The sequence below is a fragment of the Pipra filicauda genome, unplaced genomic scaffold (genome assembly GCF_003945595.2).
Source record: "Pipra filicauda isolate LSUMZ 115617 unplaced genomic scaffold, ASM394559v2 scaffold426_size588282_pilon, whole genome shotgun sequence".
NCBI lineage: Eukaryota > Metazoa > Chordata > Aves > Passeriformes > Pipridae > Pipra > Pipra filicauda.
Genome location: NW_024104561.1, coordinates 47,709 through 72,404, shown reverse-complemented (window position 1 = coordinate 72,404; position 24,696 = coordinate 47,709). Strand labels below are relative to the sequence as shown.

The following is a 24,696-nucleotide window of genomic DNA, read 5'->3' as shown; positions in this document are numbered from 1 at the left end:
GGGACATTTTATCCCATTTAAGACATACAAGCACACAAGCAATTGTCATGTTAAAAATTTCATAGCAGATATGTAGTCTGAAATCTGTAGTTCTTTATGTCTATGGGCTGTGCTTTTCTTTCCTGACTCCTGCAAAGAAAGTAGTTGTAGAGTTTCATCTGAATATCTGAAATTTTCATCCTTGTACTAGATTGGTATGAGCTAAAGTTATATTGTTAACTGTCTACCATGACCAAGTTGAAGATCCATGTTGTTATTAACTTAGTTGAGATGGATTAATAAGTTTATTTAGTACATGATTAATAGTGACTTCATTTGAATCATATAATCCAAACTTAGATTGTAAAAGGAAGATTCTTCTTGCAACTCAAATAATCTTTGTATAGTATAGAGTATCTGCAGCAGTTCCTTGTGAAGATCAAGAAGCTTATTGAATAAGAAAAGATGCCATAGGTTGTATCTAATCTATATTTTCCAAATGTTATGCGGGAATTAAAATTGGTGAGGTCTTAGCATAATGTCAGTAAAAGTCTGTGAAATGAGGCATTTCAGTAAGGTGTGATGTTCTTGAATTTTTGCATTCTTTTTCCAACAGAATATTGTCTGTTGTCAAGACAATGGATCTTTATCTTAGTCTGGGTTGAAAAGTGAAAGCATTGCTTCTGTATGCTCTTATTCTCAGGCTCCTTGAGGAATGACTATAATAAGTGTTGGATTTGGCTTGGGCATCATCCCACTGGAAGATGTGTTGTGGTCTTTGTTCTTTTCCTGTGTAACCCAGAACTGAGCAATACTGAGTAATTACAGTTTGATTGCTTTGTAGAAATCAATGGCTCTCTGTCTAGTTGTGTGTCCTGTCAGGTTTAATTGTAATCATTTGGAATTTTCAGACTACATTACATGTATGGAAATCAGTGTTTTTGACACAGTATACTGGAGGGGTCTTGACATATCTAGGTACTGTAGTAAGGCATACCATATAAATACATAGAAGACAATGTTTCATAATTTTTATGAACATTTAAATTGATTTGATTTATGATTACAAATAAAACCAGGATATTCACACTGGTTACAGTTTTTAACCTAGTGCTTAGTATTTGCCTTGAACATTTTGAAAATTATTTACAGTGTTATTAGGCATCACAACAATTTTAGCAATCTGAGATACATCATCTGGCCATAATGCACTATCTTCCTCTGACATAAGCTTTAGGTAAAGGAATATACCTGAGTGAAGCATGGAGAAAGGTGTGTTTCTTCCAAGCGTGGACCTTAAGTGCGTACAATGTAAATGTATCTTTTCCTCTTTCCAGATGCATAGTTAAAGTCACTTAGCAATTTAGTCTCATGTCACATTACATAAAATTGTGCTCTATAAGAGAGATTAAATGTTAATGTTTTGAAGGTAATTTATGGGTGGCGTGGGAGAATTAGTAATCGAAACAGTAATAGAATTGGAACCAGCTGTGGAAGCTACATAGGAAATTGTTCTTCCTTCCTGCAGTAACTTAGACATGCTGTAATTTTTAACCCTCACCCCCCTACCTTCACCCTGCAGTTGCAGATCCTCTTTGCATGAGTAGCTCGAGCTTACACACTTACTTTTAATTCCTTGTCCTAATTATTCAGTAAGTTTGTAAACAGCTGCAGTCATTGTCACTGAGTGGGATGGTATGCATACGTAAATTTGTGCCTCTCAAGATCCTGCAGTAAACAGTTGAGTGAACACGTTTTACAATAACAGTTGAAGAACTGTTGAAAAGTACAGTCTTTGGACATCTCTTTTCCTAGAGCTGTGATTATTTAGATTTGCTGACTGTAGTGTGTTTGTTAAGAACAGGATCCCTGAGGAATTTGAAGAATTTCACCAACATTGCTGAATAAAGCGTTATAGCAGATTCCTTAAGATATTATTTACTCACATTTTTTCAGATGAAGAAACTGAGGTATGAAATAAATTGTCAAAGGTCAAGGATTGGTCAACACCGATGGTGTATTGTTTTAATTTTGGTCACTAAAGCATGTATAATTTAAAAGAGGTGGCTCACTAATGAGGTTGCTATTACACTGCTGTGGAGGTTCTTCTTTGTATCATGTTCATGCTTACGAAATTCTATGCTAACATGTTCATCAGAAGTCTTATAACGAGCATCAGGCTCTTTTATGACAAGAGAAAAAGTGCATTTTATTTCAGTTGTAGTAATCTCCATGTCTGTTTTAGACGGCAGTACCAAATATTGAATATCTGTTGATTACATTGGCTTTTTAAATTTTGATGAGTCCAGAATTAAAATCTCGAGTGTACTGCTGATGGAGTTAATTCCATTGCTTATGAAGCTTGCAAAAGAAACTTTAATACTTATTCTACTGCATATATAATTTAAATATACTTCCATAGAAGTGTGTGTAACTAAAATTGTTTTTTGCTGCATGAATTAGAAAGGCTTAATAATATCACTGACTTTTTAAATATATAGAGGGGAGGAATATTTTTTTGAAAAAAAAGTTTAAGTTTGTGCATATGTAGTTTCTAAATTATAAGATACTTCATAAATACTTTTATTTTAAGACAGAAGTTAAATCTAGTGAACATTAAAGCCTTTTCAAGCAGTGAAAAACATCTAAGTATTCATGGTTTCTCTTGGTGAGTCAGGTGAAAGAACTTCATGCTTTTTTTTCTCCAAAGTTTGCCAAATGGTGATATGATAAAGCATCTGTGTAGTTTAGATAAAACATGTTTTAGAGTAAGTTTAATGTAAATACTTATGTGAACTGGCTAGCAGGCTGAAAAGTATTATGCGTTAATGAATGTGAAGTTCAGTCTGGTTTTGAATTCTTTCATGGGTGTCTTTTAGGGCATATTCCCTGTGGTAGAAATCCCATGTGGAATCTGTGGTACAAAATTCTTAGCAAGCTGAATGTAAAATATGTGAATGCATAAGTGAGGCCCTGTTGGCATCTGAACCAAACATTTGGCACTTCAGCTCCAGAAAGTTCACAATTATTTGTCCTTTCTGTTTTCATAATTAAGCTATTGTTTGGATACCTACCAACCGAGTAGAGCTTTCAGTGTTTGCTGTATTTCTCCTCATTGTCAGCTGATCTGTGGTTGTGTGAGCTGTTTAACTGTTTCAGAGTGAATGGACGTATTCCATTATATTAAAACAAAATACTCCATTCAACTCTGAAGAATAACCTTAAATAAGTATATGTCTGACTGGAAATGCTGAAGATTTTTTTCATTCTTAACATAAGAGGTAGTAGTAATTTTTTGTATTTTTTTTACTGTAGTAAAACTGTGCCTTGACTGAACATGGGTGCATTTTGGTGGTATATATAGTTGCGCATACCATTTCAGCAAATGTGAAGTGTTTATATTTATACACATTTGAAACTGAGAAGGTAAAGGTGAAATAGGTAGGTGGTTATGTGAGCAGAATGTAGCATATCTGAAGTATCACCAGAGTGCTCAGCTTAAGTAAATCAGTCTCCCAGAAACTGCAAAGGAAACTTGAAGGACTCCAGGCAATTTTAGATTTAAATCAGTTTTATCAATGACTATAACTTGCTTTAGAAGAGGCTCAAGAGAATTTCTCTGGTGTATATCATGAGAACAATTCCCAGATCATAAATATTAATATAAACTATGACTTCATAAATCAAGAACTTGTTAGAAATTTAGAAACCATCTGAATGAGATTTTAGAATCTAGATGAAAAACAGTAGCCTCCTGAAATCTATCTAAAACTGTCTCCCAGGAGACAGATCAGGCAGGTTTTTTGCTGTACTTTAGAAGTATGATGTTTATATCTAAAAAAGATATTTGCAAACATGCTGAGACTCTACTTGTAATACCTTTTCTAAACTGGTAAGCCATTGGCGTCTTTTCAGAAAGGGATGTGCCAGCAAGTGGCATGAGGAGGAAGAGGAGAATTAATTGCCTTTACCTGTTGTGTCAGGGCACAGTCTCTGAATTACCATTTGACCCATCATCTAATAAAATATGTCGTATCTGACTTAAAGTAACATTAGAAATTTATTATTTTTAGGCAGTCATGTGCAGGACTAAAGATTTAATCTAAGGTCTTTTCCCTTGCTGGTTGAACCTGACAAAACACTCTGTTTCAGATCATAAGAAAAAAATTTCACGAGTCTGTTAATTAGATGATGTTGGGAGAAGCTAGCCACAGTGACATTTCCATATTGAAAAATCAAATTTACTTTCTGTAGACATTCAAAAGGAAGCTCATCTACTAGCAGCACCTCCTTTGTTCTTGAATGCACATTGGAGCAATACCTTTTAGTTGAGTAAAGGAAAGAATAACATCTCCTTAATCTTACCGTACCTAAAACCAGAGACATAAGTTCTGTGCTGGTTTAACTGTTACCCAAATTAGAGTATAACTGGAAGCAATAGCATTTTGTAGGGCCCTTCCAGAATTTCTATTAATTTTGAAGGTTTTTTGCATTTGTCATGTAGTTATGATTTATCTATGTTTTTCCACGAGCAACTGATATTGTGGGTGTTTCATGGAACTATCAGCCAAGATAATTCATACCAGTGTTTGCATGTTTTCCAGAATATTTTCCTTTATCTTTTTCAGACCAGAAATTTAGATAATACAGATGTGTAGGCCCTGATTCATTCAAGATAATCAAGACACTAATGTTAGGAATTTAGTTGCCTTGCACTTCCTGAATAATTAATGAAGAGGAGACATCTCCAAATGATTCCTTTTTTTGGTACTCTGATTCTTCTTGAGTTATCTGCTTGTTTTTGAAGGCTGTCTTGGAAGTCTGAAGTAAGTGTTTTCCATATTTAGATATGTCACATTCAGAAACTCAGATTATATGAATCTGGGCCAAGCTGAGTTTAATAGCATGCAAGTTTGAATGAGAATACATCTGTCTAATCTAACACCTAAAAGAGAGGAAATTAAAAGTTGTTGAAATGTCCTTTCAAATCTGTACACTTCCTTCTGCATGGAAGTTTGTGGATGATGCACTCCTGTAAACTCAAAAATGTTTATGTTTTTCTATTTCTGTAGAACAGCATCTTACACATTTGTCACACTGTGTTTTTTCATACTCCATCTTTTGAGTGTACACTTGTGCAACCTTAGTGTATATCTTACACATTTATTTTCAGTTTAATTTGCGGAGGAAAATAATGAAATATTTTGACTTGGAAAACCTGCCTGTTTTACAGGTAATTTGTTTTTAATCAGTGCATGATTGTGGAACCAAACATGCCATCAGTGTGTATTTGTTTGAAAAACAAGTTTAAAAAAGAACAGAAAAATAAATTAGAACTCTTATTACTACCTTCATCTTTCTCTGCTGTCATGGAAAATTCAGCTGGGTGCCTAACAGCTTAAAACATTTATCTAGTTTGAAAAGAGGAATGAGGCATGTTTTCTTCCAGATCTGTGAAATACTCCCCTCAACACCCTTTTATCTTTCTTCAAATAGTGTTTCAGACTCAATGTTGAAGAATGGAACAAGATTCTGTTCTCTCTGTTCATCATCACTAAAATACTCTCTTAATTTTCTTCACTTTTACATCAGAATTGGACATTAGGTAGAAAGGAAAAAACTGCATGTTTGCGGGTCTGAGCTTAGTTCCAATACAAGGAGGTTGTGCAAATGTTCCACTGTGAAATTTTGTAGACTATATAGATTTGTAAAACTTCTTTCCACTGAAGTGTTTTAGGTGATGTTTGAGAGAGAGTACTTGGACCCATAAACCAAACACATTTTGATAGAGGTATTAGCAAGCAACTACAAGCATGAGTTTAAAGCCTTCTGGTATTTGTATTAATATATTGTTGTAACTAGATATTGAAGTAGTTGGACTGGATTTCTGTGGTGGTCAAAATAAATAGTGGTTTACCTCCAGAATTCAGGGGTTTTCTGTGGTATTTTATCTGTCTAAACTTTACAGGCTGCCCAGGAAGGTCCTGGAGTTTCCCTCTCTGGAGACATTCCGCACTCGCCTGGATGCATTCCTGTGTCACCTGCTCTAGGTGACTCTGCCTTGGCAGGGGCTTGGACTAGAGATCCCTTCCCTCAGAGATCCCTTCCAACCCTTACAATTCTGTGATTCTGTGAAGAGCTTGTGGTGTTGTACCTGTCTGCTTTGGCAAGTACTGTGTTAGAAATCCCATCCTTTCTGTTGTGATTGGTTATGAGTTTTCTGCTCATGTTTTTATCCTTAAAATCTCTTAAGAATGTTTTCTTTCAGTACTTTACATAATTTACAGCATGAACATTTTTATTAGGAGATCTTACATTTCTCTTTTTAACGCCTCCTGTTACACTTGATTACTCCTTTTTAATTGTGCTTATTATTTTGAACTCTGCTGGAGAAAATGGAAAAGATAAAAATCTGGTAGTATCAGATCACAAGGTAGATTGCAGCACTGTTAGTCTGTGTGCTGGTGTCAAAAAGGAGAGCCTTTTGACGAATCTCAAACTTTCCTGTTCTCCCCAGCTTGCCCGACAGCAGGGTGGCATTTGCTTTTCCAAGCAGTAGAGTCATTTTGGATGGGAAGAAAGTAGGCTTTAAAAAAAAACTTGAAAGAAAACATGAACATGAGGTATTTAAACAAAAGGCATGAAAATAGCAAGTTTTTTTTTTCATAATTGCCAGGAGGCCTGGGATTTGGGTGATTAAAACTGCAGGAAGTCCTTTTTTGAAGAGTTGGAAATGCTGCAGTTTTTTAAATAGATGGAGGTAATTCCATCACCATTTGTTACTAGGATCTGTTGTATCCCTTCCACTTCCACCAGCTATTCCTGCTGCCAATTTAGGACCACAGGCCTTTCCATTTGTCTTCAAGTAAGGCAGCAATTATCAGTGTCAGACTGCCTCTGTGAAATTTGTTGTTTAACCAGAAATGGAGAAGTCTCTGTAAAGTGTAGCTCTTGCCTCCTCCTCATCGCTCCTGCCCATGAACAGATAGCATCTTCCCTGTGGAATATACCAAAACAGACACCCAAAACAGTAGGCTGTGAGTGTTTACAACCTGCAGCAGAAGGGTTTTTTTAGTATAGTAGAATCATAGAATCATTGATTGGTTTGGGTTGGAAGGGACCTTAATGGTCATCTAGTTCAACCCTGCTGCCATGGGCAGGGACACATTCCACTAGACCAGGTTGCTCAAAGCCCCATCCAACCTGGCCTTGAACACGTCCAGGGATGGGTCATCCACAACTTCTCTGAGCAACCTGTTCCAGTGCCTCCTCAATCTCATAGTAAAGAATTTCTTCCCTAATATCTAACCTAAACCTACCCCCTTTCAGTACACATGTCCTTCACATGTCCTTGTGAAAAGTCCCTCCAACTTTTTTGTACTGCAAAGTGCTATAATGCTTCCATGTAGCCTTCTCTTCTCTCTGCTGAACAACCCCAATGCTCTCAGCCTTTCTTCACAGGAGAGGTGGAAGTGCTCACCTTTTATTTTAAGCAGTTGTAGTTCTGCATTTTTTTCTCCATGTTGTGCCATAGCTTTACTGTTACAAATGAGAAGTCTTTTCAAGTTTCCAGGAAGCCAGTGTTTTGAGAGAGAACTGAGAACAAAGATATGGAAAGTCGTATTTTCTTCCAGGGCCTTGAAATCCTCAGAGAATGCAGGATCCTTTATATGGAATCTTAAGACAATTGCAAACACAAAGAAAAAAGAGTGTTTTCTCTGTAAATTGTAGTCTTGTGAGTACCCAGAAGACTTCCTATTTAAGGGCCCACTGTGTGGAAGATTACCTATAGCTTGCAAGTTTCTCTATACAGTATAATTTCCATGTGGTGATATACAGACCTCTGCAAACAGAGCAGTAGAGCCTTTTTTAGGCTTAAATGCATCATTCTGCCTTTCTCTGGTTGGGCCATGAAACGGTGAATCATTTTGGTTTATTTGATTTTTTTGGTTTTGTCTTTGAGTTTTCTCAAGAGATATTGGAGAGACTGACCTAGTTTCAGCCCCTGGTGTCTAGTGGCATATTTTCTGACTATTGCCTGAGGATAAGGAAGCTCCCAAAGGAACAAGTGAAAAAAAAAATCCACAATATTTACTGACAATGGTGCAGTAAATAGAAGTGTGTTGTCAGGCATAGGAGTTTTAACAGTCAACTATGTCTGGGATTCCCTGAATAAAATGCATCTGCATGCTGCAGATGTGATGCTGAGTTGCAGTGTCCCTTTGCGGAAATTGTTCTAAAGGTGAGACTTTTCATTTTTGAGAAAAACTTTGAGCTCCTAGAATACATTATTTCACAGATTTAATATGTATTAATCTTATGTAAACCAGGGAATTGAGAATTTTTGTAAAAATATTAGATTTGCCAACACCATGACAGTTTCCTTTGTTTCTGCTGAAAGAGAAATTTAAAATATTAAAACATTGTCTTTTCCTGATATGGTTTAAAATGAAAACAACAATAACAAAAAAGCCCCCACAAAAATCCTGTAAAGATTTTATTTCCTCTGGTTTTAATTACAGTACAAATTTTGCAGAACAAGGGTAGTGAAATAATAGAATCAGTTTGTGTAAACTTAACATCTGAAGTCCAAGCAACAAGTCCTGGAAGGGCAGGTACACTTTGGACAAACTCTAGCTATTAATTTTCTTCAGACTTACAGGAATATTCCGGTATACATACTACCTGGATGTTCAAATCAGCATGAATATATTAACTATATTTTCTTTTTTGTGTGTGGAAAAAAAAGGATTTTAGGCATTCTTTATCCTTGGGAATATAATAACTGGAGAAGTGATAGTTGCATCTGATTATCTTGTGTGCATTGTATTGTAGCAGGTTAGAGATCCTTATATCATTCTGAGTTATTTAAGGAAGTTCGTAGTTAACTAAAATAGAATAAACCACCTTGTTTTTTTTGTAAATGTTTGGCTAATTTGAAGATGTTATGCCAAGATATGTTCCTGGATGTTATCTTAATTTTTTGTTTTGAATAGTCTAAACAGTTACTTTAACTGTCAGCATCCCTTGGACACTGCAGAGCTTACACCACTAGCAGTCACCAAATGTCTGACTTTCAGGCTCAGGCTGTTTGATTTATCAGGTGGCAGAATGTATTCCTATCTGTTCTTCTCCTGTAAAGATAAGTAGCCAGAATAGTGTTCAACATAAGTGTACTGTAAAGCAAAAATGTTTTTACGTGAGTGGTTCACTCTTCTCATGCAAAAGGGGGTTTAATTACTGTCACCTGAAGGAGCTAGCAATTAAAGTAAGTTTGTTCTAGCTCATTTTGTTTATTAATAAATTAATTTTTTTCTTTGAATTCTTGAAAGAACTCTTGAAGTGGCTAAGATACCCTCTGAAAATTAAATTCAGTGCTGACACAATACAGACGTACAATACCTACCTTTGTGGTAAGCTATATGAAATGAAAAACTTTATAATATTCCCATGCAGAAAAAACAACTTTACGCTGATTAGGAATGATCAAAATGCTGTTTCTCCTTCTAGCAACAGATGGTTTCTGTGAAAGCCTTTGATTCACAGGAATAGTACCTCTTTTGTTGTGGGTGAGGGCAGAATGAATCTTGGAAGCTGTTTGTTTCCTTTTCACACTTCTGCTTTTGTGGAATGTGCTTAGATGACAAGTATAGGCGGGCAGTGGCTCTTGAGCAGTTTTTTTCATCCCAAGACTAGCAATACCAGTTAATAGTTCAGGGAATGATGAAGCACTGAAAACCTTTGTCCATGTGCTTTATAGGGTCACTTGAATAATAAACTCAGTTTTCATTCTCACAGCTTCACTTGGGAATTTTGAGTTACAGTGGTTTATGGAAGTGTCACTTAATGTCACATGGGTTATACCTTTCAGGATGTCATGTGTAGCTATTTGTAAACCTTTACTGTTACCTTGAGGTGGGCTGACCTTGGCTGGATGCCAGGTGCCCACTATTCTGCTTTATCCCTTACCTTCTCAGCAGGAGCGGGCTGGGAAAAGAGAGTAAGATGGAAAAAATCTCATGGATCAAGATAAAGGCAGTTTAATGAAGTAAAAGCAAAGGCTGCATGCGGAAACACAGGAAAACAAAAACTGTATTTTCTACTTCCTGTCAGCAGGCGACGTCTTGCCCCTTCCCAGCGGGGTTTCAGTGTGCAAAGTGGTTGCTCTGGAAGACAAATGTAATAATGAGTGCGTGCACACACCCGACCACACCCCTGAGCTTTCACTGCTGAGCAGACACCCTGGTATGGAATGTCTCTTTGGTTAGCTTGGCTCAGCTGCCCTGGCTGTGTCCCCTCTCCAGATCTTGCCCACCCCCAGTGTACTGGCCCTTGAGTGGGGATATTGCAGGCACGGCCTTGATGCTGTGCGAGCCTGCCCAGCAGTGCCCAACACACTGGTGTGTTACCAGCACCTTTCTGGCTCCCAACACACAGCACAGCACTGTGAGGGGCTGCTGTGCAGAAAGTTCACTCCAGACAGACAGTACGTACCTTTTAGGTGCATATATGATTTCCATGCCAATATTCTAGGTACCCTTCAAACACCTGTGACTGTTGGGGTTGTGTGCACATGTGAAAACAGAGGGTGTGACTCATATCTCTATATGTATGTGTGAAAAGAGAAAGAAATTATACAGTGGTTTTAGGAATGAGAGCTGTTGTTAGTGGGAAGAAGTAAAGTTTAGAAGAAGGGTAAGTGTGGCTAAACCAAAGAGAGTGAAAGTTTCGGTTTTATCAGAGAAATAAAACTGATAGAACTGATAGGGAAGATAAAACAAGCATAAAGGAAATCAGCCTGATGCCATAGAGAGTCTTCCTGTGAAGCATTAAAATAGCAAGGAGATTTGCAGAGATAGGTAAGGGAAGAGATATGATCTATAATATAAAGTGTGCTTAAAAATTATTTGAAAATCAGACCTTAGCAACAGAAAATTATAACAAAGATATCAAGAGGATAGATTGTGTCTGTTTTAGGAAACTTGAGTGGTACCAGATAAATAAGCATTTTGAGAGTAATGTTTCACATGACCTTTGTAGAAACTTGCTCAAAAGTAGTTGACTACTTTCAGTGCATTTCTTTCTGTGTGAATTAATGTTTTCTAAAGAGGAAAAAAATAATCCTGCTTTTGTCTTACAATGGTGTAATTTTTTTAAATATTATTCCTCGTATTTTTAGGGGTATATCCATGAAAATAAAAATATGAAATCAGTGTCTTGTTTATGACTTTTTCCTCCTCGTGTTATGGCTGATGGGAGGGAAAGCTTTCTTACTTTTGCATGTTTATTGCATTAGTGGGTTTTTTTGGTGATAGCACTATTTTCACAGAGGTGAATTTTCTTCTTTTCCAGAACCCTGTCAAGAAAATTCCAGATTCACATGAAATTACACTCCAACATGGAACAAAGACAGTAAGTGATAACACATTTTCAACACTCCATGCTTTTGTAGAACTATCAGTCTATGAACTAAGTTAACCAATGCTGATTATCAGATGAAGTTCAAATACCAAATTTTTTCCTTAATTCGTTATTTTAATCTATGTCTTTTCTTAGTGCAATTGAAGAGTGTGTTTTAGGACCGCCTCTTCAGTTTCTTATAATAACCCAAATATAGCTCCATTTGACTCAACTGTAGTCTCATATTCATCATTATGCTTTCTGTAATTGTTAGAGCTTCTCTTCTAGGCTAGACCTTCCTAATGTTGACCTGGGTCTAATCTGGACCTTCCTTTGGTCATGGATTTAAAAGAGAATGTTATTGTCAGAGTTTCTAAGACTTTGCAGCTGAGTACTTCATTCTTCTTGAATCTTTCAGTGCCTTTTATGCACCATTCTCAGTTTCTTGAACCCTTGTTCTTCCTTGTCTTTGACTGCATCTTTTCTCCAATATTATCTGCACTATTTCTCCAATATTACGGCCAATATTTCTCCTTCGTTGTCTTTTAAAGAACCACTATAGGTTCCAACTAGGAACTATAATTTCTTTGCTCTATATGTTTTATCTCTGAGTAATCTCATCTTCTAACACAAATTCAACTGCTTTTACGTGCTGATTGATAGAATACCTGTTTTTATAGAATGGAATTTTTTCATTGGCCATGAAAAAATTCCAATCTGTTCCCCCGTCCTTTCACTGTATTCTTCATTCGTCATTAAAAAAGATGCTGCTGCTACTCTCTTCGGTTTGGTCCATGACGAAGGCTTTAATGAGAAAATAATACTAGAATCTCTTTTATTGTTATTACATTCATGTGAAAGCATTGTCAGCTAGTTAGGAGAAATCTTACTCATGTTGTTCATGAGAATTTTTTTTTAGGGAGGAGAAGAAAGAGAAAGGAAAGAAAACCAAAGCAATTATTTGAGGAAAATGCTTTTTTGTGATGTTTTAAACAGTCTTAAGAAATGTATATGTGTATGTTTCCTTTGTTCGATTTTATATAATTAATATGATCACAGACTCACTAGTTTTCCATTCAAAAATATTAATAAATATTTAAAATAATAAAATTATTGAAGTAACAAATAAAAATAAAACAAGCATTTATTAGTTTATATTTTGGATTTTTAACAATTGATTTCTTAATATTTATCAGACATTTAAAAGGAATTTTCTAGGAGTTTAAATTTAACAGGAAAGATGATTTTTTTTAGTAAGCTTTCAGAAATATAATTTTTTTAGAAGAGTCTATTCAGTAATCTGGCATCAAACTTTGTGGTCTGTCTTGAAGTGTGGAGAGGTGATAAGACTTACCATTTGCTTTATCATAGAGCTAGGCATACAGAAGTAGAGGGAAAAGAGGAAAGAAGAAACAACTGTGTTATAAATTAAAATAGAAAAGTGTTCACTTTTGAGACCTGTAAAAGATGTGTTGTATTGCACTAAACAGAGTGGATTTTTCTACATACAGTGCATGCAACTTCATTGCATTCTAATTTCTATGAATACTACAGTCTGCAGAGTAGTGTATTAGTGCAAACCAGTTTCCCATTTTACATGTGACAGTAACTGCTTCTGCAGTATGTTTCTTGAATACATTTCCTAACAAACTTTGTTAGGTAAAATGTTTTGAATTATATTTCGCTATATTAAAGCAGTAAATCTTTTCATAGCTTCTTAAAGAATAAGCTCATGTTCTTTCTAACTGAAAAGCTTTGTAAAGTGGAAGTTTCTTTTTTGGAAGATTTCTGAGGTATTTTGACTGCAGGAGAATGGAGCTGTCATCACCTACAACAGAGATGAATTGTCATGTGGGGTATATATAGAACAGTTGGATTAGACTGGATGCGGTAGATGAAACATATCCTTGAAAAAAAGCACTCTTCTGTGGAAGGGCTATCTTTTTGGGGTTTTTTGTTTGTTTTAGAATAGTGAAACTAATTACTTGTGAGCCTAGACACTCATAAGGATGGGAGCAAATTTGTATCTTGATTTCGGTGTTTCACCTTAATGTTTTTAAATACAGTTGTCTCATTATGTTCATACAGTGTACTGTATTTCAGCTAAACTTATGTATACCATCTGTACCTCTTCAATCTAGTGAATGTGGATTTGATGATGACTCTATTCCTGTGCAGCTGAGAAGTCTCAGAAAAGATTTCCCAAGCTGGAGAGCCTTTCCAGAAACCTGATTAATTTCCTGGTTGTCTTGCTTGTACAGAATAATAGGAGTTACTATTCCCAGTGAAACTTCAGAGATATATGTATATTTTTTTTCTCCTGGCACATTTTATATATAGGTGGGTATGAGAAAGAATATATAATCAGAAGTATTCTGAGCATTTTGCTTTCTGTAACATCTCATATCACAGCTGCTCCTTCATGTAGTAGTTATTGTAGAATGGAACACTTGAGTGTTGTGATTAATCTGGAGATACCCAGTTTTCCTGCATGTCAGAAATCATGAATGAAATGACTGGGGTTCAAAATTTCCATTGAAGTTGTAAAAGGGGCGAATATTTTTTTTCAGAAACACATAAGAGGTTACATCCATTTCATTTGAAAATCAATTATGTGATGGTGACATAGTCACTATGTGGAGTTTAATGTGTTCTTAGGGATAGCACAAAGCATCACATTTGAACATTTCATTTACGGAAATAAAAAGAAAAATGTTGAACCTATTCACTCTTGTATGTATTTTTGGGGACACTGCATTAGGGCATTTGATCATCTTTTGCATTCTTTAGAATAATGAGGTTTTAGACTTTATGTAAAAGATAAGATTTCTGCAAGTGAACGCCTCTAAATTAGAATGCAGGACATTTAGGTTAAGGAGGAGTCAAATGTCTCGTGCATGGGAGCATCATTTCTGCCACATCTTGGTTTCCTTGAAAGTACTATTTTCAAACTGTTGGCTGTACGAGAGCATTGTATGTTTGAAATACTGTGAGGTACCTGTGTTACAGAATCATAGAATATTCTGAGTTGGAAGGGACCCACGAGGATCATTGAGTCCAACTCCTGGCCCTGCACAGGACTATCCAAGACTCTCCAAGAATCACACCATGTGTCTGAGAGTATCGCCCAAACATTTCTTGGACTCTGTCAGGCTTGGTGCTGTGACCACTGGGGAGCCTATTCCAGTGCCCAACCACCCTCTGGGTGAAGACCGTTTTTCTAATATCCAACGTAAATCTCCCCTGACGCAACTTCAGGCCATTCCCTCAGGTCCTGTCACTGGTCACCACAGAGAAGAGATCGGTGTCTGCCCCTTCACTTTCCCTCATGAGGAAGCTGAGGAGTCTCCCCTCAGCCTCCTCTACCCCGGCTGAACAGGTGACCTCAGCCCCTCCTCATACAGCTTTCTCTCCAGACCCTCCACCATCCTTGTTGTCCTCTTTGGACACTCCCTAATAGCACAGTGTATTTGTTATGTTGTGGTGCCCCAAACTACACAGAGAACTCGAGGTGAGACTGCTCCAGTGCAGAGATGAGTGGGACAATCCCCTCCCTCGACCAGCTGGTGATGATGGGCCCAATGCCTCCCAGGACACGGTTGGCCCTTCTGGCTGCCAAGGCACTGCTGACTCATGTTCAACTTGCCATTGACCACGACCCCACTCCCAGGTCTCTTTCCACAGTGCTGCTCTCCAGCCTCTCATTCCCCGGTCTATACACACAACCAGGGTTTCCCTGTCCCAGCAGAATCCAGCACTTGCCTTTATTAAAGGTCATACAGTTGGTGACTGCCCATTGCCATTTGTTGAGGTGTCTCTGCAATTCCTTTTTGCCCTGGAGAGAGTCAGTAGCTCCTCCCAATTTTGTGTCATCTACAAACATACTTAGTATTTGAGTCCTGAATACAAGTCATTAATGAAGATACTGAGGAGAACTGGGCCAAGGATGGAGCCCTGCGAAACCCTGCTAGTGACAGGTCACCAGTCTGGTGTTACTCCATTACCCTCTGTGCTTGACCTGTGAGACAATTGCTCACCCACCCCGTGATGTGTTTATCCAGTTGTGGGCTGGACAGTTTGTCCAGAAGGATCCTGTGAGAAACAGTATCAAAAACTTTACTGAAATCCAAAAACATTACATCAACTGGCTTCCCTTGATCAGCTAGGTGGGTTACCTTGTTTTAAAGGGAAATCAGATTTGAAAAGCAGGACTTTCTTCTCATGAGGCTGTGCTGGCTGTGACCGATGACTGTATGATCCATCAGGTGTTTTTCAATACCTCCCAGAATAATATTTTCCATGATTTTACCCTATATTTCTGGGGTCCTTCTTGCCCTCCTTGGAAATCAGGACAATGTTCACCAGCTTCCAGTCAGCTGGAACCTCTCCGAATTCCCAAGACTGTTCAAAAATCATTGTGAGGGGTTTTGTGATGACATCAGACAACTCTGTAAGGATTCTGGAGAGAATCCCATCAGACCCCATAGATTTTTAGGATTGCAGCTGAAGCAGCAGATCCTGCACAATTTCAAGGTCAGCTGGGAGTTGATCATTCTTGCAGTCATGGTCCTCCAGCTTAGGGCACTCCACTGCCTTTTGCCATTAATGTATTTGAAAAAACTCTTTTTATTGTCCCCCATGTTTCTGGCAGCTTCAATTCCAATTGAGCTTCTGCTGCACGACTTTTCTCTCTACAGTAACAAGCAGCATCTCTGTATTCTTCCCATGTTGCTTGACCTTGCTTCCAGTGGGCATACACCTATCTCTTTTGACTTATATCCAAGAGAAGATTCCTGTTCAGCCAAGCTGGCCTTCTGCCTTGCCTGCTTGACTTCCAACATTTGGGACCAGCATGGACCTTGTCAGGGGAAGGTGACTAGCAGTGAGTCTTTTATAAAATTAGGAATAACTAAGTGAACCTTTTCTACATGAAACTGGAAAAAGAAGACTCAAAACAAGCCCATACTATTTCATTTAAGGAAATCTAAATTTTAACAAAGCAAATTGTCCATCTTTGAGAATATATTCCATTCTTACATGCTGTTTTTATTGGGACAGTTGTTTTTTCTAGGTTACTTTTTCAACTGGGCACGAAAAAGGGAATATCTCATGGTAAATTCCATGTTTTAAAATGTCTTCTGTGGGAACTATTCAACAGTTTACGTTAAGTTTTAAAAGTCTCCATAACACAGTGTATATACTAAAACTTGGAAAAAAACCCAGTACAGTAGTAGACTGATATATCTTTGAGACAAGATTTTTCTGGTGGTACTTGAGTGTGTCTGCGTTAAATCATGATGACTGTAGGTACTTTTCATATATATGTGTAAGGAAGATACATACATATAGGTAAGCATCCTTATGTGCAAATTACTGTAATCTTTGTACCTGAGGGTTTTTTTTTTTTTTGGTGACACCTGAAGAATTGTAAAAAAAAAAATCATAGAAAAAATAAAGAACTTGAGCGATTATATTTTCTTTTCTGTACAGGTTTCTGCTTTGGGGTTAGATCCTTCAGGTGCTCGTTTGATAACTGGTGGATATGACTATGATGTAAAATTTTGGGATTTTGCTGGAATGGATGCCTCTCTCCAAGCTTTTCGGTCACTCCAGCCTTGTGAATGGTAAGCATGAAGACTGTCTTTTACACTTAAGAACGTACCTATGTTAAGCTCCTGGTAGAATGCACAAAAGCCTTGTAAGATAGCTTGCTTATAAGGCTCTTGTACGTACCATTGTATTTTTTGTAGTAAATGGAATGTGAACCTAAGAACTTGTCTGTGTCTTTTCATGCTTTTTTCGATGACTTGCATATTTTCCCATTTTAGAAAGCTACAGGTGAATTTGCAGATGAATTTGTTAACAGCACATCAGAAAATTGCCCTCACAAAGAGATAAATTTACTTTCATAGTTGTAACTGAAGTTAATAGAATACACTTTCTATAGTAGTGCTTATATAAAATTAATTAAGAAGAGAAGAAAGTTAAAGCAATTGACCCCTTTGTGGAGAGCCTCTCTAGTTGCTGCCAGGATTTCTGAGGGGGAGGATGTTTTATCTAATTGTCACAAAGCCCTCTATTTCAGGATGCACTGGTCCTTTGCATTGCATCAATCATTGAATAGCTACATAATGTGAAATACTGTCTTTTTTAAAGAAAAAAAGCTATATGTTTATTTACATTTACTTCTGTGTTTCTATATATGCACACTAAAAAGAAAATGCAGAAAGAGAGTAATTTCCATATTCTCCATACTGTTCACTTGTAATTTAAAAAGTAAGTGAAAAGAGTTCATTTACTTATTCTAGAGAACTGGAATGCAGAATTCTTTCAACAGTATTGCTCAGTGAAGTTTCAGATAAATACATTCATAAAATAAACCACGTTTTTTTAGCAAGGTACTTTCTAATGTCTAAGTAATCTAGCACTTTCTAAAATACTTTGGTATGCTTAAAAAAGGGTTTGAAATTTTTTATGTACAGAGTAAGTAGTACTTTGAATGTCTATTTTTAATCATTATTGTCTTTAAAAGCTACAGCTGAATTTTGGTCAGTTTGGATAGATAGAACATGTATAGATAGAACATGTATAGATAGATAGAACATATGCCAAGAGTCTAGATAATGAAAGATGAGAAAAAGTTAGCCTGAAGAGGAGCAAAATAGAAAGGAATTCTGCTGTGGTTCTGAAGTGTGCAAGATCAGGAAAAAGTGTGCTTTGATGCATTATGCAATTATAATCTCTTTGACAAACCTGACTTTTTGTAATAAACCAACAAATGGCACATTTACTTTGAAAACATAATTAAGTAACCATGCCACTTCGAAATAAATAAATAAATGAATGAATAAATAAATAAGTAAAATAAAAGTCACATTCAGACTTTTCTGCCATTAGTTTCTTTTACGTGATTAGTTAGCAGGATATAAATGGTATTTTCTTTCCTTCTGCCATAACTGGGCAGCAAGGAAGAGGTGACAGTCTTTACTTCCACAGTAGGAGATGATTTTAATGAAGCATTTTCAAATTGAGCAGAAAAGTTCATTCCAATTTAGTTGTACTTGGTAACAATGGTATGACATAAATATAGTGTAAAAACCATAAGCACACTGTACATTAGTGTCCCATCCTAAGTATAGCTTGCAAATAAATCAGCAACCTCCTTTTGGCAAAAACTTATAGTAAAGCATGAGCTTAAAATGTTTGTTATCCCTGCTACTGTTCATTTAGTATATCACAAGAATTCACAAGTATTTTTATATGTGTTCTTTGTGAAATTCTTGTGGTTTGAGTATGTGGATGTATAAATACAGTACGTAAAACATAGATGGGAAATAATATTAAAAATAGAATTGACTGGTATGTTGCAAGTCTCATGTACTAATTTTGGGTTTAAAAAAAATCTATTTTTTGAATACCACTTCTTTATCTTTTTGTAAACATAAAACTGGAACTATATCTCTGTCTGATGAAAAGATTCAAATTCAGGAAGACGTTCTTTGATACTGACATTGAGGCATGCTGGTAAACACTATGTGGAATATTATATAACTTGCATCCAGGTATATATATATATTCTTATATTACGTTTTTCACCACAAAGTTTATTGCAAGGAGTATTAACATTCACAAACTTGAATTTGAAAGAATCCTGAGGAGTTTTGCTATGGAAACTTTATATATTAGCAGAAATCCAGATCTGGAGCCATAAATTTCATTTCATTTTAACAATGAAAGAGCCTGAGATCTGTTCTATATTGTCAAGGCTCCATTTTGTAGATAATATTGGGTTAATTACTCTGTTAATTTCTCTTTGGATTTGGGATGTAAAGTTAAAAAAAAAGAACCTGACAAAAAACTAATACCTCCAACCACTCTTCCATGTTAAAGGCAAAAACAAGTGTAAGACAAAGCTGTTACACGTGTAGAGAAAGTATTTGTGTGTCCTGATTCTATCCATGCATGTAACTCTGTTCTGCAGGTCCTTACAGAAAGTGCTGTGCACATTTGGCAGCTTTAAAATCAAAATGATGGGGATTAATGCTATTAAAAAGAACTGTTTTTATAAGTTTCCGAAGACTTTTGCTATAACATTAATAAGAATGAAAAATATTTTCTTAGAGAACTGCCTCTGCAGAGCCTTCACTCTTGGTCATGCTCCAGTAAACATCTGAAAAATGGTAACTGCTGGGACTTTGCAAATACTCTGCTTATAGATACAAGTTTTGGACATAATTTTAAAAGTTGTATTGCACAGTCACAAAGATGGTTGCTTTTTTTCCTTTAGGTAAAAGTTATGGAAATCTTGTCTCTCAAAGTAATTTTTTAATATGACTGATTTGGTAAATTACTGGTTGTGTTCCATTGTGCTGGGTGCTGTAAAATCAGTTGCTTTTCCTTGTTGGAAGAAACCTTAAATCTAAGATGAAGGCAAAGTTTATTCAGACTTGCTGCTACAGAGCTACTAAGAGGCAATGAGACAATATTGTTCAAATTATGAAGAGTGCCATGTTAATGGTATTAATGTCTGTAGTTTTATTTTCAGTATTTCAGTGTCTGAAAACAATTTTTTCAGAAGAGTCTATGGGTCTTTACATATTGTGGATTCTTTCAGAAATCAGATATTACTTCTGAGCTGTTTGGTCATATTTAGCCGTCAGATTCCCTTCTTACATGAGACGTGCACCAAGTGAAAATAATCTTTCAGTCTACTTTTTGAATGTTTATTTTTAGTTCTTACTTTTTCTTAGATTTCAACAGTGATAAGTGCAGAACATGAACCTGTGCTTTGGACAGGTGCTTTGTGCTTTCAGCCAATTTTGTCATTACAGTATGAGAAATATAAGTATTGATAGTACCTGATAAGTACTTAATTCTGCATGCAGTACTCAGGTGGGGCTCATGAATGTTTGTGATTAGGCAAGAGTGCTCGGAAGTAGAACTGAGGAAAATTTTTAATTCCTAAGATAAGTTTGTTCTGCAAAAGCTGAATCTGATGGATTCCTTAATCTAGGTTTATCAGCCATCTGCAGAGAATATTCTAGACTTTAGGTGTTGTTTCTCCTGTGCGGGTTTCTTTTCAGTTTCTTTCAGTGCTTTCTCTGAGCTTAATGTAGCTGACTATCTTTCCCCTCTTCTGAGAAAGTATTCATTTTTGCTCTTGAGGATCAGAGTGCTTTTTCAGACATTGCCTGTAATCTATTTTGGAAATTCCCAGATTTGAGTGTCTCTTTTCTATTAAAAATCAGAGTTTACAATACTCCATCCAATTTGGCTGTCAGTTGGTATTACGTAATAGGGTGCTTGAAGCAATTTTTGGCTTTTGAATTACAATGTAATCAGTTTTGCCAAACATTTTTTGAAAAAGAATCTTAGGCTTAGTTTACATTACTATGATCAGTGCAGAACTTTTAAAATAGGTATTACAAGTGTTTTAAGTGTTTTGTGGAGTAACTCATGGTTTGAGGAAAGATTTAACAGATGATAGCTACTACTGAGTCAGTCATGAAATAATTATTGTATAAGATCTGAAATGTTAAATTATAAAGTTACAAGTTGCATAGTTGGTTTTGTTGATCATCTGAGTGTTAACTTTACTGGTGGGAAATAGTGTTAAAAAACAGTTCCTTGAAAGTTACTAAGATTTGAATGCAGCTGGTAATGTTCTTAACCAAAAGGGAGATATTTCTTTGAGGACACTTTGGATGCCATGGGAATCCAAATCTAGATGGCAAATGCATTCCAATCTTGCACTTGGGATTATTCTAGCTGCAGAGCTGAAGCATTAATATAAAGTAATGTTATGGTGCACGTTCTGTTAATGTACCAGGATATAAATTCTGGCAGGTGTGAAGTGAATAGACTGCTTTGCATTCTTTTCTATCCTTGTAATGGAGTATAGGGGATCAAAGGGATATCTGCTTCAGATACAGCAAGAGCTGTGAACTTTGTTCATACAGTAGAATGCTGAGAGAAGATGATGAAGCTGGAAATGGGCTTCTCGTTCATCAGTCAACTTTCCACTTTCAGTTTAATTTTGTCATGTCATTATTATTCTATGAATTCTGTCCCATGTTTTCTCAATCAGTGGAAGATGAACATGAGTACACTGTCACCTAAGACATCGTAGACTAGGCAGATTGTTACCTACTGTCATGTTTCATGTGATGATGGTATATTTATCTTAGAGTTTGATGAAACTGAACCCCTGAACATAGAAGAAGTTTCAAAAATGTTGGGCTATGACTAATTTCCTGGTGTACAATGTACAATGGAGTGTAATGTATGACTACAACACCCCTTTACAGTAGTTTATAAATGACTGTGATTCCATGTTTTACTTTTGAGAAGATGAAAAAGAATTTTCAGCCCTGAATAGTTAAATCTGACACATGCTATTTTTCGATTGGAGTTATAATAGCATTCTTAAAGTTAAATATATTTGCCAGAAATTATATTCTAGTGTTTGATGAGCTGTGTGGTTGAAAGAAACATGACCCATGTGCACAGATAGAGGAATAAAAAGCTTTAATCCATTAATATAAGACTTTTTGCCCCCACCTTTTTGGTATAGGAGTGTACATGGGTCTATTTCTGCAATATATTTTCTCACCATTGGCGGTTTTGTTTTAGTGTTTACAGGAATGTTAATTGAAATGTTTTGTTTCTTTTTTCTTTTTTTCTTTTTAGTCACCAAATCAAATCTTTGCAATATAGCAGCACAGGAGATGTCATTCTCGTTGTCTCTGGTAACTCTCAGGCAAAAGTGCTTGACAGAGATGGCTTCCCAGTAATGGAATGCATAAAAGGAGACCAGTACATTGTGGATATGACAAACACAAAGGTAAAGTAAAAAATTAATTGAATGCCAGAAGCCTGCCCTGTCTCTGGGATGTGATAATCTCATATATTGGTACATACTGGAAGCTGTGGGACCTTCAGCCATGGAGGTTTGTAAGACCCAGCTGGACAAGGCCATAGCTGACCTGATCTGGTGGTGGCTGTAATCTGTCTTTGAGCAGGAGTTTGACACAGATGAACTGTAGAGGTGCCTTCCAACTAATGTTTCTGTGATGCTACCACAAATTAATCTATTTAAAAGTGTATCCTGTGAAAATTGTTCACTTCCTCCATAGCCTTGTCTAACCAACATCAAAAAGACACAACAAAGCCAAAAAACAAAGAAAAAAACCAGCTGTTGATCTGGTTCAGACTCTTACTTTCTTGTACCCTCCACTCTCTTTTGCTGAGTCTAGACCTCTTTCAAGGCAGGGGTTGGAGGTAGTTCTTTTGTTACTTGCATGCCCTGAGTGTAAGACTAATTAGCAACAATGTGTGTAGTTTCAGTGCTAGTTAAAAATGCAAATGGAGAAGGGTTCATTCATAGTTTTGAAGTACTTTAACCACAGTTGATTGTGTTTTGACCACTTTGCTCTTGTATTTCCACAAACTATGATACAAGGGTTCCATTTACCTAGATGATTTAAATTCAGGTCAGTTTCTTAAATAGCTTAAGTGTAAAAAGGAATGATAAAATCTACTGCTCGAACTCATGATAAAGTTGATTTATTTATTGCTTGTAAAGTATATTGCCAGATAACTAGGCTAAATGGTGTTTTGCCTAAAGCTGTTCTTGTCAGATGACTATTTCTTTTGGCTAGTGATACATATATAAAACCATCAAATAATAACATCTGCTTTAGTTCTTGTTTGCTTAAAAACAATTCACATTTTCTTTCTCTTCTAAATGTCTAGAATTCCAGTGTGTTGTGGTCCAACAGTCAAAATGCTAAAATATTTGTTATAATGCCTCATTAACTTTTCAGTATTTCTCTCCACATTCGTGCTTAAAACAAACTGAAGTAATTCCAGCACTGTAGGAGTAGTTTCCAAATTTCTCTTTGAACATAGTCAATGAGCATGTGCCTGTACTTCAAAGAAGTAAAGCCAACTGGACAATATATATTTCAATACTGTAGTTATATTCATAGTCACCATAATGGCAATTGCTTACTTTGCATAAAATCCTTACCTTCCATTTTTTCAGTCCTACAGAAACAGAACTGACTAGTCAATTTGCAGCTTTAATATTTTATGAAAAGTTCACCTGAGGTTAAATCTATCTTGACTCTTGAATTCTGTTTCCTAAATTTTCCCCAACAAGATCTTTGGCTATTATAGATTTACATGGAGTATGTGTGTGGTGTCACCCTGGTAGTTATTGTTATTCCTGTTATTTTTCTGTAGCTTGAAAAAATTTGTGTGACACTATATTGATGCCTGTTTTTTCATCCTTTCTCTGCATTATAGTTCTCTCAAGGAAAAAAGAAGTATGATTCTATACCATTTTCAGAAAGAAAAAATACAAGTAGAAGAATGTCAGGGTTTTTCTAATTCAGAAATGAAAACAAGCATGGATGAGCTGGATAGAGTACATAAAATCTGTTAAATCATTGTGATGTCAATGAGAAGGTCCCTCAGCTTTCATGTGATTCCACTTGAAGGATTTGGAATAAAATTTATAAAACCTTGTAAGACAGCTTACAAAGCCCTCTTTATGTTTATTTCCGTAGGGTCACACAGCAATGCTCAATTCAGGCTGTTGGCATCCAAAAATAAAGGAAGAATTTCTGACATGTTCTAATGATGGGTAAGTGTTGAGGTCTGTCTTTGTCAGTGTTTTTTGAGAGGCTTGTTTAGCTTTCGTACTTTTTTACTGTGCTCTAATTTGCTTTAAATATCATTCTCTTTAATCTTGAGCAAGTGCTCAGAACAATGTTAGGTGAGATCTGGAAGCAAATATATTTCTTTTGCCTCCTAATAATAAGTGTGTTTTATCGGTATTATTTTAGTTCTGTGATTTAAAATTACTTTTAATGATATTTCATGGAAGTTGTTAGTTAATTGTTTTTACAAAAATTTGTGGACATACCCGGTATTTCTTTGGAATAGAATAATTCCTGTAACTGTACTCAGTGTAACTGAATTCACTACGAAGATTGAGTATTTAAATTGGAATTCAAGTGGAATTCAAGTTTCACGTTAAGTGTAATTGAATATTTAATAGATATTGTTTGAAAAGTGTCAAAGAGACTGTTAGAAATTATTTTATGGCTTCAGCCTTGATCTTTGTGGTTAGAATCAAACAGCAAAATGTCACTGTGGCAACTGTATTAATTAAGTTACTGCAGCTGTTAGTAGCAAGTTCATTAATAATTTTTTACTGATGTTTCAAATATGCAAGCTCCTTTACTTGAGAGTGACAGAGAGGGGAAGGATTGAATTTCTCCACTAATGTATCTGTAGTGTAGTGCACTC

At 36.1% G+C, this 24,696-nt stretch overlaps 1 protein-coding gene across 1 annotated transcript in view; it reads left to right on the top strand.

The window, feature by feature from the left end:
• LOC113994742 (WD repeat-containing protein 70) overlaps positions 1–24,696 on the top strand; it is a 73,391-nt gene that overhangs the window by 21,292 nt on the left and 27,403 nt on the right. The window contains exons 6-9 of the mRNA XM_039385645.1: positions 11,332–11,391; positions 16,870–17,003; positions 22,069–22,222; positions 23,952–24,028. Of these exons, the coding sequence (XP_039241579.1) occupies positions 11,332–11,391; positions 16,870–17,003; positions 22,069–22,222; positions 23,952–24,028 (425 nt within the window). The remainder of the gene's footprint in view (positions 1–11,331; positions 11,392–16,869; positions 17,004–22,068; positions 22,223–23,951; positions 24,029–24,696) is intronic.